Source organism: Symphodus melops (genome assembly GCF_947650265.1).
Source record: "Symphodus melops genome assembly, chromosome: 9".
NCBI lineage: Eukaryota > Metazoa > Chordata > Actinopteri > Labriformes > Labridae > Symphodus > Symphodus melops.
The window spans coordinates 4,354,544-4,373,159 of NC_136699.1; the positions used below are offsets into that span (position 1 = coordinate 4,354,544).

The 18,616-nt window shown below is 43.3% G+C and overlaps 2 protein-coding genes across 4 annotated transcripts in view; one reads left to right on the forward strand and one right to left on the reverse strand.

The window, feature by feature from the left end:
- slc49a3 (solute carrier family 49 member 3) overlaps window positions 1–18,616 on the reverse strand; it is a 285,285-nt gene that overhangs the window by 29,114 nt on the left and 237,555 nt on the right. The gene's annotated exons all lie outside the window — the stretch shown is intronic.
- Window positions 1–18,616, forward strand: part of pcgf3 (polycomb group ring finger 3) — a 51,096-nt gene that overhangs the window by 17,303 nt on the left and 15,177 nt on the right. Inside the window, exons 1-7 of one of the 3 annotated variants that reach the window (XM_079352821.1) lie at window positions 1,641–1,776; window positions 1,909–2,018; window positions 7,444–7,561; window positions 10,365–10,461; window positions 13,104–13,159; window positions 13,400–13,507; window positions 14,776–14,885. In XM_079352821.1, coding sequence (XP_079208947.1) covers window positions 2,004–2,018; window positions 7,444–7,561; window positions 10,365–10,461; window positions 13,104–13,159; window positions 13,400–13,507; window positions 14,776–14,885 — 504 coding nt within the window. In that variant the 5' untranslated portion in view covers window positions 1,641–1,776; window positions 1,909–2,003. Of the gene's footprint in view, window positions 1–1,640; window positions 1,777–1,908; window positions 2,019–7,443; window positions 7,562–10,364; window positions 10,462–13,103; window positions 13,160–13,399; window positions 13,508–14,775; window positions 14,886–18,616 lie in introns of those variants that run through there. The other 2 variants (XM_079352819.1, XM_079352820.1) reach the window with 2 other exon arrangements.

Here is an 18,616-nt window from a genome sequence, read left to right on the forward strand (position 1 = left end):
GTTTGTGTGTTTGATGAGTGATAGTCAGACTCAGGTTTAACAACCTCACTTTACAGCGTACAGTATGTACAGGACTCTTTCACCATCCTTCTCTCAACTGTTTAAACTCAGTATGAAATCTCGAAATTGAGGTCATTACTTTTGTTCCTAGGAAATTATGATGTGTGTTTTTTAAAGTGTTTGTATGCTGGAAGGCATAATGTAAATATTTCTTGCAGCTTGAGCGTTCTTTGCACGGCTGGATATGAGATGCAAACATCGGAGCTTCGGACATTTTTGGGTTGTTTAACGTTTGTACGGACGGTTTCTCTTCTCAAACCTTTTATAAAGACATTAAAAAAAGCTGAGGGAATACTCGTGAGTTATCTTTAGCTCCGCTCGGTGTGAACATGACCTCAAATCAACCCCGCCGCCGCAGCGGCACAAATAAAATATTACATCACAGAACAGTCGCCGGGCGTCATGTGTCGATAACATCTGTGCGAAGCTCATCGGCGTGTGACGGCTCTGTACAGTGTGTGTGTGTGTGTGTGTGTGTGTGTGTGTGTGTGTGTGTGTGTGTGTGTGTGTGTGTGTGTGTGTGTGTGTGTGTGTGTGTGTGTGTGTGTGTGTGTGTGTGTGTGTGTGTGTGTGTGTGTGTGTGTGTGTGTGTGTGTGTGTGTGTGTGTGTGTGTGTGTGTGTGTGTGTGTGTGTGTGTGTGTGTGTGTGTGTGTGTGTGTGTGTGTGTGTGTGTGTGTGTGTCCTCAGAAGCCCCTCAACATCACAACATTTCATCTCTGTCGTCTAACTGGGCTAATTTCACGGTCTGATGAGCACACAGAGGCGGGCTGGCAGACTCGCCGCTGTCAGCGGAGACTTTAAAGGTTGTGTGTGGTTTTTTTTAAACCGTGTGTGTGTGTTCAGAGGAAGTTGAAAACGGAGGTGTGTGCTCGCCCGGTGTTCCCTCTCTCATCGTGACCGGAGCGGTGGGACTCCTCCGGTGAAGCCATGATTCAGAGTGAGCTGTGCGGCTCTCAGGAGCGCTGCAGAGGCTTCCGCCCGCGTGGTTAAGTGCTGAACCGTAGTTTCAGTTGAGCTCTCGTCGCCGTGGCTCGTCTCTCACACAGTGTGGGCGGTTAAGTAGTGAAGTGTTTACCTCACAGAGTTTCACATGGCAGGCTGACTGAATGCACGGAGAATTAGTCCAACACACATTCAAATGATTCTTCAATGAAGTTGAATTGACTAAAACAGTCCAAAAGCATCAATGCAGCAGCATCAGCTGACAACAGATCATCAGCTGATGACACGTATGTTCTGTTTGTTAATCACCTCTTCTTCTTATTTCTACATTTTTAATCACATGTACCCACAAATAAACGCAAAGTTGGCAGACCTGCAAAAGAGTGTTGGTCTGTAGGCTGGGGGAGGAGTCCATGTGTGGAGATCCCACTGTGACATCACAATGACATCACATTATTCTCAGTGTTGTCAGACGTACAAACACAGGACTGGAGGGGTTTATGTCACATGTTGTGGGTCAGTTCCCAAATAAATATTCCCGTCACTGATTGACATCATGAATGAAAAGAAAGAGACGATCTGTAGTAGCTGTTGTTTTTTTTTTTACTGCTTGGACACAAACGGAGCAGAGTGCAGGAGAATGTTTGTGTTGCTTGGCAACAGTCTGTTAATTTGTCTGTCATCTGTTGTTATCGCTTGTTTGGACTTTTAAATACTGCTCGCAGCTTGTTTAACTTTTAAAGGCAGCATCAAACTGGCCGTGCTGATATTCAGTACGACATCACTCCCTCTCCTCTGACATTTCTAAATCGTATTTTTAGCCATGTTTACGCCTTTAAAATGTCTTTCTTTGAGCTTCCAGAGCCAGTCTGTTAAACGCCTCTCTTCTTCCCTCTCTGTTCCAGGCTCCAATGAGAGGCTCTCCATGATGAGGAGCTAACACTGTCGGCCGCACAACCGCAGGAACAGACGTGGCTGCTGCACCACCCACAGTCGACGCATGGCGGTATTAGGGGTAAGAACGACAACACTGCAGTTCACTACACAGTCTCTCTGTCACATCTGAGAGTCACACAGAAGCTGCGATGTGTTCTCCGGGCCTCGAGAAGGAAACCGTGTTACCAACAGATCGATGCATCTAACGGGCTGAGATGTTTCTGTCTGCAGCACAGCTTGATCTTCAGTGAAGAATCTTCTCTTGAGAAGAAACGTGTGACTTAAGAATGATAAAAGAGTAAATGGGAGGCATGGTAAACGTGTTAGGAGGCTATAATCCTCAACTCGGACGTCGGAGGGTTGACTCTATTTGAGTTGATACTGATCTCAGACCTTCTTTCATTTCTATTTGATTACATCAGAAGTCAGAGACAGAATGACTATCGTGTCTGTAGTCCGACTTTTTCCATTCAGATGGAAAGTTATGTTTAAATTTTAAAGTTTGACGATGGTTCCCTTCGAAGGTTACAACTCTCTCGCATTACAACGCCCATTATAACCTTCTAGAAATCATACCTTTCTGCTTCTCAAATATTATTCTTCAACAAATAAATGATTCTTTTTTGGGGGGATTTTAATCTCTCCATCAATCACAGTCGGGGGCTGGAGCTGATCCCGGCTGTCATTGAGCGAGGGGTCGGGCCAATCACAGAGCTGACACGCAGCCACACTCACATTCACACCTATACAATGTTAGAGTCAGCGGTTAAAGCTGACAAGGATGGAAGAGTCACCGGAGATCCCACTCATGCACAGAGATCCTCACAGAGAGGATCCCGTCCAACATGGATTTAAAACCAGGAAGTTCCTCGCTGTGACGCAACAGCGCTAACCACTGCTCTACTTCCTGTTTCAGTGTGTCTGAAAATACAGAGGAAACTAAATATTTGTCTTTCAACATGTGAACAGTAACATCTTGAAATAGCTTGTTCTGTCTAGCCCATGCACACTGCATATTCATAAGTCGAAAATAACTGATGATAGTTCATCATCAGACATTTCTGCCTGAAGAGTTGGGTGATGAATAGTAAGTGTAGGTCCTTTTTGAGAAGACAAAAACACACTGTCCTTCTCCTGTCAAGACACTTTCCCTCTTTGAGAAGTCACTGAGAGTTTGGGATCAGGCTGGAGCCTCGGAGTGACGCATGTCGGCTTCCTCAGGGTCTTAACTCTCCACACTAAACCAGCTATTAGTGGCTGTGAGTGGTTGTTGGCTGTAACTACTAATATGACCATTTTACAGCGACTGTCTGCTGTCCCAGTCTGTTGGTTTGAAAGACCGGCTGTTCAGATATTTTTCCCTACACCACAGTGAATTCTCCAGATAATACCCCGCTGCGTTTCTCACGAAACTCTGTTTGTGTCCACGCATGCAGCTCCTCCTGGAGTTAGTCAGGAGTGTGAAAGCCCCGATATGTCAAGGACATTTCTGTTATATTGTTGTCAACAATCATTTTGACCTCTGCTAAGGTAGACAACAGGCTCCAGTTTAAAGACATCATAACTCCCCAATGACTATTACCACCCACTTTTTTACATTAAACTATTGAATCTGTGAGCAGGTTAAAGGTGATGATTTAGCGCTGAAGAAGGGACCGTCAGTCTCTGCTTCCCTAAAATCCTGAAAAGCAATGAGAGCTGCTGGCCGGTTTGATTCGATGGACGCAGGAGACAGAAGCAGTCGGGTTCAGAGTGGTTTGATTTGAGAAAAGAAAAAGAAAAAAGTGAAATAAGGTGAATAGATGGTGTGACATGAAGAGGTGCTGAATGTAAAAAGGAGTCAGGAGTGGAGTGAAGACAGCTGAGCAGCTCAGACTCTTCACAGAGACGAGTGCTTTCATCACAAGAGAAGTTCTATTTAGAAATGCAGACGCTCTCTCTGTGTCTTTTGAAGAGTTCTCTCTGCCCTGAACAGATACTCTCTGCATGATGCAGCACGCACAACTTTCTTTAAGACCGTTTGAATTGACCATCAGCTTTGACATGACGCTACGTAACATTTTAGGGCCTCCTGCTTTCACCTTCGCTCATTCAGGATAACAAAGGGCAGTGTGGGGAGGAGAGAGGAGAGGACGACATGCAGTAAAGTGCTGAGAGAGATTCCAACGCACAGCTGATCAATCAATCATTTTTTTTATACGCCGCCAATTCAACAAATCTCAACTCGAGGTGCTTTACAAAGAGCGTACTCACTGTTAATAAAGAATAAAATCACCTTCCTGTTGGCCACACTTCCTGCCGCTGAGACGGAGGTCAGAGGAGGCCGTGCATGAACGAGGAACGTGGCGTTGGTTGTGTGGACGCCACAGTCCGACGGTGGCTGCCGGGCGTCAGGGACCACCAGGGTGTCGTCGTGTCAGATGACTTCGCTGAGGGTTGGGGGAGCTGCTCCGTCTCCTCCTGGGACTTCGATCACATGTAGAGTCCAGATGGGCCTCTCAAACACAACCACCGAGTGTTCCAGTCAATCCTGATTCATTTTTGAGTTGTTTGACGGGTGCTTGGTTTTCCAACCCTGAGTGGTGTGTGCAGACAAAGCTGCCTCATCACAAAGGGGGGGGGGGGAGGTGAGGGTGAGAGAGAGGTTCACCTCACGGAGGAATAAAAACTATTTCAGCTTGTAAAAGGTGAAATTGAATTCAGACATCGATGTGCTAAAGCACCTTCTCTCATCCTGACACACAAGACTTCTAAAAAGAGAGACGTGTAATAACATAGGTAACTATAGAAGGGACGCGCAGACAGCAGGCATGTGGTTAAAAGTCTCCGTGTGCTTCTCCTTGTTCGGCTCTGTGAGAACAGAGACGACTTCCTGTGACTTCACACACTGAATACAAAGTTAGTCATTCAGTTACTTAACACACTCCTGCGCTGCACATCACAGCAGAGAACACCGTTCTCTCCTTGTTAAAAGTATGAATCACAGGCTGAGGTATCTTTAGGACGATCTCCTTCACGTTGTTTTTTTTGAATGAGTTTATTTCTTTTTGCCGCTGGGCGTCCATGATATGAGGAAAACCAGCAGGCGTGTTGTTCAAAGTTGCAGCGAGCCTACAGTATGTGGTGCAGTCTGAAATAACAGCGTAAACCGTTTTTATGTCCGTACCTGTGTGGGAGACAAGTTCTCATCAACGTCTTCATCAGTCTCCTCTCTGCTCAGCGAGGGGAGTTTACTGCTCCCACACCACGTGGTATTCAGAGCTTCATCTGATCAGTGAGAGGTTCCCGTCTGGATGTTTGTGCGTGCACGGTCAACAGTGCACGCGTGCACGGTCAACAGTGCACGCGTGCACGGTCAACAGTGCACGCACAAACAGTCTTTTGCAGCAACTTTTGCTTATGTGAGGAAATAGTGGTTTATTGTGCAGCCTTAAATGGCATCAGTTTTATTTGGTCTCATAAAGAGACGAGCAGTAATAACAGCTTCACACAGACTGGTGGCTGGATTACATTTAAAAAAAAAAAAAAAAAAAAAAAAGCATCTTTAAAAATGTGAGCCTGATTAGAAGCTGAAACACAGGAGGTGTGATGATCGTGGTCGGGAGGAGGGCGGTGATGAAAACCAATAAGCTGCCGTCCTTCTTGTCCTCTGTCGTCTGCTGCAGCGTTCTCTGATGAGCTTTTTTAAAAAGTCTTCTCTTTCTGTTGCGTGACTGCACGTCGTGGCGTCTTTTACAGAGCGCACATCTTCGTCCCTGTGCACATTTGATTTCATACTTTTTCTTAATTAACCAATATGTGACTCAGTGATTTTCTGACAGAGTTTCTCCTTCCAACGTCACAGCGGCTCTAATCTGAGTGAAAGCTGGTTTCACAGAGAGGACGGAGAAGGAGCCGCTCGTCTCTGTTGTCGACTGTTCAGTAAAGTCGGATCATTCTGAATGAACAGTTCAGACTGTGAGGCGTTTGCAGCCTGTGAGAAGAAGAGTAGACTGAGGTCTTCACAGTTTTTGATGAAGTGAATTTATCGGGATGTCATATAAAGTTTTTTAAAAACAGAATTTTCTCTAGATAATCTTTTTTAAAGCCTGTGGTTGATTTTTTTATAATCCTGATTAATAATTCATGTTCTGTCTAAAAAAGGACGGAAGAAACTCTGTCATCTGTAATATTGTATCGTGGAGCCTCCTCCAGCGATCAGTCACATGATTGGTGATGTTTTTTTCTGATACAGTCTGAATGTATTAAATGAAGAGTGTGCTGCTGCTCTGACCTCGTCTGAACACGAGTCCACTCAGCTTCCTGCTTCACAGCTCTGAGAAGCTTCACTTTAGTCTGTGTGTTTTTAAACAGCTCGGCCTGTGCCCGTCTGCGTTCTCGAAACATCCATGATGTTATGAAAGTTGACCTTCTAGCCTTTTTTTGTGGCGCAGGTCTCGTGGAGTCGAGTCGGCAGGAAGTGGGACATGATGTCGCACACTGGCTGCTTAATGGATGAAGGGATTAAAACTAAAACCTTTTTGATGAGGGGAATTCCCCCGGTGCTCCCCGGAGCGTCTGCCTTTTAGTCAACGTAGAGAAGAATGAAAGCGATGCATTAGATGGTCATGTTTTGAAAACAATGGCACAGCAGACGGACAAACAAACAACTTCTTTATCAAGGTATGCTCATATCATTCTTTAGGGAGACGGATCTGTTGGTTTGTTCTCTTTGTATTCTTTAGCGTGAATGCAGCACAGAAACGTTCCTCCACATAAACTCCCTGCGCCCCGGCTGTGCTCGGTCGGACAGCGTGCACCACTTGATCCGTTTCTGTCATATCCAGCTTGAGCTTCAGCTCGGTGATCAGAATCAATCGTTCCGCTCCCATTAAAAGTGACGCCGGCAGTTTGTTCGGAAAGATTTCAGCGTGACCTGTATTCATACAAAGAATCTGCTTTTATAAAACTTTTCTGACCCTGACGGGAAGTTCACTCTGCACCGAGAGCACAAACACATAAACAACAGGACAGAAGCAGATAAATCACAGCAGCACACTGCGTGCTGCAGCCTGGGCTCGCTCACTGAGCCGCTCCAAAACAATCCAACCTGCATGTGACTCGAGCGCCGTCATGCACAGCCGCTGCATTTTTTTTAACGGTCATATTTGCTTCCTCTCAGCATTTACAGCTTTGATTTGCAATATCTTTATTTAAATGATACAAACATCTGAGAGTCCCAGTGAACCAGGAGAGGGATCGAGCGTGCCACAGTTTGAGAGTGAACAGAGAGTGAAGCTGCTGTGTGGACTAAAGGACGCGGTGCCTCGTTTAGTCTGCACGTGAGAACACGTGCATGTTGAACTTGTGAGATAAATCCAAGGTGCTCGTCTAAGTGATCCTGTGCTCCGGTTTCCTCCCTCTCCTGGTCTGCAGTGTCGCTGCTGGATGTCGTTACGTCTGCTTGTTTGAATGTTTGAAACATGGAGTTCTAACCCTTCGTTGTGTTCCTCTGTCTCTTGCAGAACCCCGACATGCTGACGAGGAAGATAAAGCTGTGTCACATCAACGCCCACATCACATGTCGTCTGTGTGAGGGCTACTTGATCGACGCCACCACCGTCACCGAGTGCTTACACACATGTAGGTCCCTCGTCCAAACACTAACACTCTGTCCTTCTTCTCTTTCCTGTTCCTGCTCTTTTCTTGTTTTGATCTCCTCTCTTTGTTTATTTGACACCTCGGCTGTGTTTGTCTCCGGGGAGGTTTCCCCTCGTTCGAAAGGTGTAAGTAATCCCTGATGGGAAGAACCCTGGAGGGCGGAGTGATGCCTGTGTGATACACGCATCATGGATTATTCATGAACAAAACCTCTCAGTATGATGTAGTCTAATTAATGACCCTCATGATTCATAGTTCAATAAGCCACCTCTCTGAACTTTTTAAAGGTGGAATGATCACAGAGCAGATTGCAGAAGACTGATGCTATTTGCCTTTTTGGGTACATTACATTTACACTGATGCATAAAGGAAAAAAAATATGTAGGGCCCGACGAGTTAGAGATTTAAAAAAATCCAATCTGGATATATTGGCATTATACACAGTCACAGCCCTGATTCCTCCTGTGCAGATTTCAAACACTGTTATTATTATGGGCTGGCTGATTCATCCGTCAGGCTCTAAAACATCAGATAATGATTCTGAATAAATCTGAGCTTTAAGTTGAAATGTTTTCAAACGAAATCAAAGTTTCTTTAAAGGCAGAGAGGACAGTTTGTGCAGATCTGAACTTAAAAAGGAAAAGCCTGATGGTGCATAGTCTCTGCTTTTATGAACCAAGCGTTTAATAAACATCATTATCAGAAAATGGACACAACAGTCAGAGTGCTTAAATGGGTTTCCAGAGTTGAATGAGCTGCCAGTTTGATGAGAGAGCAGACTTTTCATTCAGAAGTTCTCGTGTGGTTTGATTTCTGAACGTCCACAGAGATGAATAAACTCATTCAAACTTGTTTATTTTGCTCTTTTTTTAGGAGCTACAAAAGTCTTTATACAAAGAAATGAAAATGATTCATATAAGGGAGTGTATCAACAAATTACAGCAGTCTGTAAGAATAAAGAAGTGAGGAGGAGAGGCCAGAAGAGTTTGGTACCGCGCTGTAAACCGGTTAATTTCTGCTGTTAAAAAAAAAAGGAGAATGTGCAACTTTTTGATCCAGCAGATGTCGCCTTTGAGCACCACCTCGCTCTCCTCCAGCTGCACAACTTCAACACCATTCACTCGCGTTTGCATGAAGGACTTATCAATGAGAAGACACTGTTAATGAAGCACCATGAAGCTCAAGCAGCGGACAGAAATGTCTTTGCCTGTATTTATGTGTAAAATGTTGCACATTTACTTCCTGGTTTAACACAGGCTGCCTCAAGTGGACACTCGAGAAACTGTCGTGTTTTTTTTGCACTTATTGGCTTCGTTGTTGAACACTGGACGTTGCTGCCCGGTCCTGTTTTTAAATTGTCCTTTTTCATGGCTGTATGAGTCACTGAGTTGAAAAGCCTCGGCCTGATTCCCTCGTCTGCAGCCTTAAATACCCTGTAATGTTGATAGCTTAGCTCAAACTGGTGGCTTCATAAACTACCAAGCTCCTGTTGTGAAATCTCAGTTTATTATTGAAAGCGGTCTGTGGATATTGAGCCTCGGGGCGCTGAGTCTGGAGCGGTTTAATCGAACTGGACTCATTTATTCCTGGTACAGTGTTTGGGTTGGTGAGAAGAATAATCCATTCAAAATGTAGTGTGGCCCAATAAGCTGCTCTGTGAATGAGAGAGGCTGTAGAACAAGTTTCTTTTTCCTGTTCAAAGCGAGAAAAAGCTCCTCCAACCAGAGAGTTTGCTGTTCTTCGTCTTTTTGATACCTGAAAACCAAAATCCTCTCTTGTGATGTCTGCTGGAGAATCATCACTCATTTCCCCCAAACGACTGACTGAACTCCAGACCTGAATAGAAACAGGAGCATGCAGCCTTAAAAAAAAAAAAACAGACAGTGTAATGACGTGTCTGTCCACCAGAGGGCGACGTTCCCTCACCGATGAGAGCTTTTGTCTCTCTCTCTCGTCGAGTCGAGATGCGCCGATTCCTCTGTTCCCATTTAAAGACGGCTCGTCTGTTGAAGAATTGAGACAAAGAAGAGATTCTCATCACGTCACCGTGGCAGCTGCTCCGACAGACGGAGCTCCTCTGCAAAAAACACAAGAGAGAAAAAAAACGTCAGGTGTACACATTCATAGGAGGCTGACATGCAGTGCATCAGAACTGAATCGTTTATTCATCCGAAACGTGCAAAACCTTCATAAACAACCATGTGGGACTGTGTTTGGATGTATAGTCTGGACACAGTGTGGTCAGGGTTGGTAGTTGTAATTCTGTAGTGAAGCTTTGTACTGTTTAAAATGAAACGGAGTAATCAGTATGAAGCAATCGGCCTCGTGTTGAAAACAGATGAAATAATCACATTTAAATATCTCAGCTGACGATGTCACCACAGCGACACGCACACCTGTTCAGAAAATCAGCAGCGCTGCAAGCAGAGATGAAACCTTAACTTGACTTCATGACCTCAAATATAAAATGTACTGTCCCGTTCTGACGTTTTACTGCTTCTTATCAGCCGTCTCGTTGATACGATAAAAAGCTTGTTGGATGATTTCTTTCTGCTGGGTTCTATTTAGGAGACACTGACGATGACGTTTCTTCACTTTGCAGCTGAAACTGAAATGATGAGAGATGTGTGGTTCAGTTTTTCTTTTCTTACATCATCAAGATTTTCTTCAACTATGAATCTGAAAAGCTTTACTATTCCACAGAGGCTTCGTTAATAATCCTGTACTCTTGAGAGTGACCACCTCTCCCCTGTGTGTGTGTGTGTGTGTGTGTGTGTGTCTTCAGTCTGTAGAAGCTGTCTTGTGAAGTATCTGGAGGAAAACAACACGTGCCCCACGTGTAGGATTGTTATTCATCAGAGCCATCCACTGCAGTACATCGGGTAAGTGAGGGAGCCACTGCAGATCTCACACACACACACACACACACACACACACACACACACACACACACACACACACACGCACAAACACACACGCACAAACACACAGACACTCTGTTGTTTGTCAGAGGTCCATCAGTGTGCAGGGAGCTGCCGGCTGCCTCTGGGAGCATCAGCAGAGCTCTGACAGTAAAGCACAAACTGTCCACGAACAAAGGACTGCTGCTCTTTCTGTCTTTTTATATTTTGACTCTTCTGCTGGAAAAAAAAGCCCCAAACATCTGCTGCTGCTGGTCTGCACTGCTGTGTGTTAAAAGAAGGAGAAAGACATGAACATGAAGAGATAATGAAGGATCTGAATATCATTTAGAATTTTCTTCCTCAGTTAGCCTTTAAAACACATTTAGACAATGTGAAATATGTCATTATTCAATATGAAACCTTTTCTTCATGAATCTGTTAAAAGTCATTCTGAATCGTAGGGCGTCGGTGGCCCACGCCCCTGTGTGCAGAGGCTGTGGTCCATTAAGACTCTGTCTGTCCCTCTGTCCACTGTGCTGTCTCTACAGTGAGGCCAAAAGCAACATCTACTGTTCCTGCTCGTAGAGGCTATAAAAAAGGAGACTGTTGTAGAAACACATTTTGTATAAAAGTTCACCTTCTCTTTTCAATCATCGACTGCTTCTGATGAGAAAGCCAGCAGTGATTTCCTCATCAGCAGAAGTGAACTCTTCTTCTTATATTTTAAAGAAGTTGTCTGCTGACTCCTCTTGTTGTTTCCTCCCCTCAGAGCGCTCCTTCTTTAATGTCTTATTAATGCGACACCCAAACTTAATGCGTAGCGGCTATTAAGTCATTAGCGTCTCTAAACTGTGCCGCCTGCGCGCTCATTGTTTGGCAGGAAAGGCTCCATTTCAAACACATTAGCTCCTCACACAGCAGCTGCTTTTTAGCCTCATTGTTATTGCAGGAAATTGGAGTCGATGGAAAACATCGGAGTTAAGTTGACGGGAAGACAGCCCACAGACGACACATTAACTCGTCTTCCCTTCAGGAAGATTGATCAAACTCGAAGTTTGAGATTGAACTCAAATCGTAAAAGACTCAACAGAGCGAATCGTTGCTTTTGTACTGTCGAGTGTGGGCTTTCTTGAAAGAACTCTGCTTATGACAAGAATACCAACACAGCATCATAATTAGTGCCTGCAGACAGCCTGAACACACGAGTGTGTATTTGTCCCAGTAAAGGATGAAACACCTGCGAGTTAACCCTGCTGCAGCCCAAGAGCTCCTCCTCCATGGTTGACTTTGTCGTCTAGAGAATCTAACGAAAAGGTTTTGCACTCATAACGAAACATTTGTCAACTGTGTGAAAAATATAAACTGATGTGAATTTAATTGAGTGGCCTTTACAGACGGACAGAACAGACCCCAGTTCAACACTATTCTATCTCTGTGGCCTCTCTTTGTATTCTGAAGCACCATCATTACATCACTAAAGCGAGGGGATTTTTTTTTTTTTTTTTTTTGCACATTTAGAGACTTTTTTTTAAATTCTTTTTTTATTATTTTTTGGGCCGAGCATGTTTGTGTCCTTTTTATTGAGTTCAGTTGCTGTGAAGACATCCCCGTCTCTGCTGTGATAAATACCTGCTCCGTCCAGCTGGGGTCAGTGTTTCACTGCACTGTGCAGCCAATATAATTATCAAAGGGTTAAATGGAAGATGGAAAAAAAAAGGCTCACATTTTCCCTCACGTTTTCCTCAATCACAGTGAAACAAAGTGAGCATGTTGTGAGTCGTGACTGTAACACCACGAGTGTTAGCACACGCAAAGTCTCACAGTGAGAGAGGGTCGAACACTGGGACTGACTGAGCATATGCTGCCTCTCTGCTCTCATGAGCGCTCACATATTTCAGTCGGGTAGAACAAGTCGGTCATGGATCTATAAATGTGAGCTTTAGAAACACAGAGGTGTCTCTGCAGATATCGGCCTCCGGACTGTTTTAGAGTGTTCTGTTATTTTATTGTCAGCCTCATTGAGTATGTCCCTCAGGTGGACTCTCATAGCTCACCTGTTGGAGCGTTCATCCTTTGGCTCCTTCCCACAGCAGCACAGGCTGAATTCAAACTCTCCTATTCTTCTATTCAGCAGAATCAAAAAAGACCAACGAGTGTTTATTAAAATAAAATGAACACAGGATACTTGTGAGTGAGTGTTTCTACTCAGGCAGCCCAGTTTGGAGATCTGAGGGGGGAGAGTAATTTGCGAGGGGAAAAAAACACATTTAGTGATATATTTGTCAGGTTACCTTTTAGATTTAGTTTGCCTTTATTGGATAGGACAGAAGATAGAGCAGGAACAGAACCACAGGCCGGACTCAGGCGAAGTCTGCTGGCTTAGAGGAACTTGGCCTCCATACATGGGACGTGACCTAACAGCTAGGCCATCTTCACCTCTAGTTTTGCATCTTTAAGTTTTACAAAGTTTAGACGGAGCCATTAAATCAAATCTAAGAAGTTCACCATGTAGATACAATTTAGTAAAAGAACGGTTTTTACAAACGTTGTTTTTACATGCTAGACCATCCGTGAATGATTAGATGGTCTATTATCTAATGTTTTACTTTCTTCTTTTTCAGCCATGACAGAACAATGCAAGACATTGTCTACAAATTGGTACCAGGACTACAAGAGGGTAAGTCATGTATAGCATATTTCTTTAAGAGGAAACCTCCTGAGTTCAAAGATTTTATCTTTCAACTGAAAACATGACATGAACAGAAAAATCTAGCTGGCCTTGAAAAGCAAAGTGAAGCATCTCTTGATGCACAAACAAAACTAATCCCACACACGATTGAGTTTAAAGCTCGGGTGACCTTGATCAGTGACCTTGAGAATAAGACGCTGTCCTCTCTTTTCTCCTCATCGTGTGCAGCGGAGATAAAGAAGCAGAGAGATTTCTATCAGAAGTTGGGGATGGAGGTGCCAGGAGACATTAAAGGAGAACTTTGCAACATGAAGACTCATCTAGATCAGCGGAATGGTAAGATCTGTCCCTCACACTGTTAGCTTTTAGCTTCTGTTTCATTCCTCACACGCTCTCATGGTAAAAAAAAAAAAAAGGCCCCTGTTAACATCCAGTGCAGCACCCTCTTTGTTTTAGTGCCTTGGTTGACCTTGACCTTAAGCTAGTACTTCACAGATGTGGAGGTCATAGCACGCCTGAAGCTGTTCTTTACATTCATGATGTGATGAGAGTAATGTGTTGAAGTTCCTCCAAGTGGCAGTAGAGATCAGTAAATAAATTCAACAATTCATTTAAAGAAAACCCTCCCTACATAAGCATACAATGTGTGACTCTACAACAACAACAACAACAACAAAAAAACAACAACACAGCTCATTGAAGAGACCCCCAACCAACAACAACAACAAAAAAACAGCAACAAGGAAAAAACACTAGCCTTTGTTTGCAAGAATAAGGGTGACATTTTTTGAGTGAAGTCAGAGTTAGGGTTAGCCAGCATGTTCTTTTCCACACATCTGTTGATACTGTGATTATAGCAAATGACATGTAGAGTTATGAAGAAGGATTTCTGCAGTCTTCTTCACGCCTCCTGAAACTTCCCCACCACCAAGAAGGAGGGGGAGTTTGTTCAACTCTATAAGGTGCATGATGCAGTAACAAGTAGCTCAGGAAGATGTCAGGGCATTTCTTTTTTATCTATTTGGGTTTTTTTTGTAACAGCTTAAAAGAGATGCAGCTAAGATGGAAATAAAAAGATTCAGTTCGTCTCTGAAGAAGAAAAACAAGAACTTCAAAGACAAGTCATTTTGTGTTCCACTGAATACAAGTCATACTCATTCAGTTTAGCACAAGACCCGGCCTTGTCCAGAGGAAAGAGACAACAGTCAACTATGAACCAGCTTCAATAGCCGTGCTGGGAGAGTGTCAGTGACTTGGCACGGCGCTCCACAATTAAAGCAGGTTAAATCTTTGGAAATATTTATAGTTTTAACCCTTTAAAGATGTTGACACTTACTCCTCAGCAGTGTCAGTCTTTTCTGACTCTGATTGTGCTATATCAGGAATGAAACCCCCCAACTCATAATAAGTGACATTAGATGCACGACCACGAGTAACAGCGGAAGCCATTAAGCCCCAGCCTGCTTGTTGAGCACGACGTCTTTTCAGCAGCAGCCTGGTTCCACGGTGCTGGTGTAAATGTGTGCCCAGAGGGCTGTCACGCTGGCAGGCCTAATCGCTCGCTTAATCCCCCGCTCTCTCTCTCTCTGATTTTGGTAATTAAGGCTCAAATGGAAGTGGAAGTGCTCTCTGGCTTCCTGTGCCTCAACGCTCGAAGACAGGTTTAGCTACAGCACACACACAAGTACACATGCATGTTCAAACTCACACTTTGGTAAGGATCATTTGCTCAGGCGTCAACAGAAATAGAAACCTGGTAGCTTTGCGTATTAATTCGTCATCAGCTTGCTAAAAAACCTAAAAAGCGATGATTAAGACGCCTGTAGCTGTGGATGGTGATCTAATGTTTTTTGCTTTTGACACATAAGAAAAACCTTTAAAAAAATCAATGTGGTTGCATTTCATTCAGGATCATTGACCAGAGAGTTTTCAATAGAGCTTTGTGTATTTGAAGCTTCTTTTCATACCAGCCTGTTGACAGACTTCTCTCTGCATTGGTAAATTCATTCTGGGAGTTATGGGAATTATGAAAGCAGCTGTCAAACTCGAGCACAGTTGAGAAAATAATTCTTTTGTCTGCTCTACTTCCTGCTCCAAACTATGTGTCTCTTCGATGACGGTAACGGGACCTCTTCAGCCCATCTCTACCTAAACAGTTCTCAGACGTGCCACCCACTCAGACGCCCCTGGATCCTTTTTACCATAAGTGGACATAAAGGGCAGGATTCAAATAGTTGGAGACAGGAGCTGATCAGGATTGCAGAGGTGGCCTGGGCCCCATGCTTGAAATCTGAACTGATCTGATTGGCCACCCCTTGTTTAAGTAGATATGATTAGTGGAGATAGAAAGGCTAACATGCTACTCAGTCCAAACTTCATGCCAGGCAGTCAACCAAGTAAAGTCTTTTTTTTTAAAACTGGGCCACTCCCCCCAGCTATTACAAGAGCAAAACTATGTTTAAAAAAAAAATGGGCGCAGGTTTAAAAATGTAGGAATACTCCTTAAAGACCCCTGCTGTGATAAAAAAAGATGTATGATTCAAAATGTATAAATTATTCAGGGTTCCCATGTTTTATTCAAAGACTCCCCCCTATTGAGAAGATTAAAGAAACAAACCTTGGTCTGAACTTAATAATTAAACTCAGCCAGATAAAAAGTCCCAAGGGCTTTATTTTGAAAATCGTTCTTCGTTCTTGGTGGTGCTTGGAAGTGCCTTCAAAGTGTTTGATAAAGTCAAAGAGTGTGTTGGTTTTCTTTTTAGGTAAAATATGTCCTACAAAACCAACGTGACAAAGGAAGGATAGGTTGAGTTTTCTTTTCGTTGGTATTTTGTAAAGCCAGGAAGTACTCAAGTTGCATTGATCCAACCCAACAATTCAGTCCACTCAAAGAAATAGGAACATCATAATTAATCCATGGTCAGAGCTAAAGAAAAACATGTTTTTGAAGTTCAGCTGGAACTGAAGTGGTACTGATACGACCTCGCTTACAAAAGGGCTCAAGGCTCAAAATGTGAAGACGGCAACTTTGAAAGGAAAGAGACCAAACAAGGTTTAAACAATTGTCCCTCAAGCAGACCAATGGAAACAAAGGGGACTGGAGACCCTGACCTCTAACACTAAAGGAGCACCCTCCACCTAACCTAACCCAAATCGACAAAGAGATGGGAAGGTGGAGGGTAAAGCCAGGAAAATGGACCACTGCACCCAGCACCTCCCATTTAACCAATCCAACCAACCAAATGAGGCTAGCTAGCAAAAGATACTACTAGAAGTCACCAGCTTGTACTAAAACAAGAAAGTGAAATATAAACGGGGATCATAGTCTTTGCAGTTGGAGGGAGAGAGACTTGTTTTTCTGACAAGAAACTTTGAAGAAGCACAGCCATTTAGTTTCTGTTTGTTGTTTTTTGTGAACAAGCAGAACAAGAGCAAAACGCCTCGAGTTGTTTCAAACAACCATCGTGCAGAATTTGCATATCTAGTGGCACCACATGACTTTAAACTAACTTTATTTCAGTAAAAAAAAACATACCCAGACACTGGCACGTTTACATCCTTTTCTCCCCTCTCCACTCTGAGAGGAAAAAAAGATGCTCCTCATTAGCTTTCATTTAAGAATGAGAAACCAAAGTGAGCACACGGTAAAGTAGAGATCACACAACGCTAACTTCAGGCGACATTTGGCGCTGTGGTAATGTTGCCCCTGCCAGCAATGCTGAACTACATTAGACTTAATTAAAGGCTCATTTATTCAGAATCCCTTTAGAAATTCAAACTTTGTCCTGGGTCGTCTCTCACTGGCTGAGTTAAATGAATCTTCCTCTGGCATAGGAGACAGAGGAGGACTTGTTTATTCCTCAGAGCTGATTCCAGGGACAGGACTGTTAATGATGGTGACATTAAGTCCAATGAAAAAGGCAACTTTTTCCTTGTGTAAGTAAAATAATTGGATTTCCCCCTCCGAAGTCTATTTAAATCTCAGTACATTGAGCTATTTGAGTTTTTCCAAAAGCAAAATGCTTTTCAGCTCAACTGAATGAGAACTGCTCTTCTATTTTCTAACAGTGATGCATTTTGACTTTCCAGAAAATGACAAATGATTCATCACATTTTTGCAGACTTCTGTCTGTGGTTTATATAGTGTGCACAATAAAGTTTGCTGTGGGCATCCGTTAGCGTGTTTACTGTACAGATTTTAGGGAAAGCAGAGATTTTTTAGAATGACTGAACATGTTATTCAGCAGGCCAGAACTGAAGATGATTGAAAATGTTTTGAAGGTCAATGCCTTTGGTTACCATTATACTTATTTTCTGCCTTTTCAAAAGCTGCAAGCTACATTTTACATTTATTTCTAACTGAACAAAAAAATGTCCACACCAAGGATAAGGCTGTTAAAAAGCAAAGAGGTGAGCTCAAGTGAAAACACTTATAGTACGAACACCAATGTATTCAGCTACAGGAGAGTTATCATCTGTATATAAAGATGGGCGATGGGTCTCCTCCTCGATCGCTGTAGAAAAGTGAAGCCAAAATATCTCTCTTGAAGGCACTTACATGTTGCGCTTTGGAGTCTTGGCTGGTGGAGCGGCTTGTTTCAGTCATTATTCTTCGGAAACCTCTACAAACTATCTCAAGGATAAAACAGTAAACATGAGAGAGCTAGTTGAGTCAGTTTGAAGCAAACACTGATGAGAGTTTAATGTTCTTGTTGTTTCCCTTCGCCATTACTCTTCCACTCTTCTAATCTGGTGCCAACAATTCACCAGTAGCTGTCAATCATTATAAGCCTTTACATAGCAACTATAACAACTTGTATCTGTCACAATCAAATCTAACCTCTGACGCACATGCTTAGTTTGCTCCATCTTATCCCCAATGAAGCGTCAGTGTAAATCCCTTTGTGATTAGACGGTCTGTTAGAGATCACAAAGAAACAAACTCATGGACAGACAGGCTGCTGTGTTTTTAAAACCGTCAGACCAAAGCAATCAAACTATAACCTGAAACTCAAACGGGGAGTTTGAGCACGTCTGTTTGGAGTTGCTAAGATACTTCAGGGTCCTTTTAAAAGTGGAACACGACAATAAAAATAAATCCGTCTTGATAAGCAATCAGCGAGTGTGACTCAGGAGACGGTCGCCACAGAGACACCAGAACAAGCTCAGAGCGTTCGTGGTAATACTCGGGGGAAGTGTTGACAGTTAACTTGAAAGAAAATGGTCACAGAGAGGTGAGTGCAATCCTCTCTGCAATCTGAGCTAGAGTCAACTGTACTGAAACACACACACACACACACAGACACACACACACACACACACACACACACACACACACACACACACACACACACATCGTGTCATTCCATCCACTATATCCAGGAAGAATACACCCATTTCCTTTATTTTTAAAAAGCAATACCTATCTCTGCAGTAATATTGTCT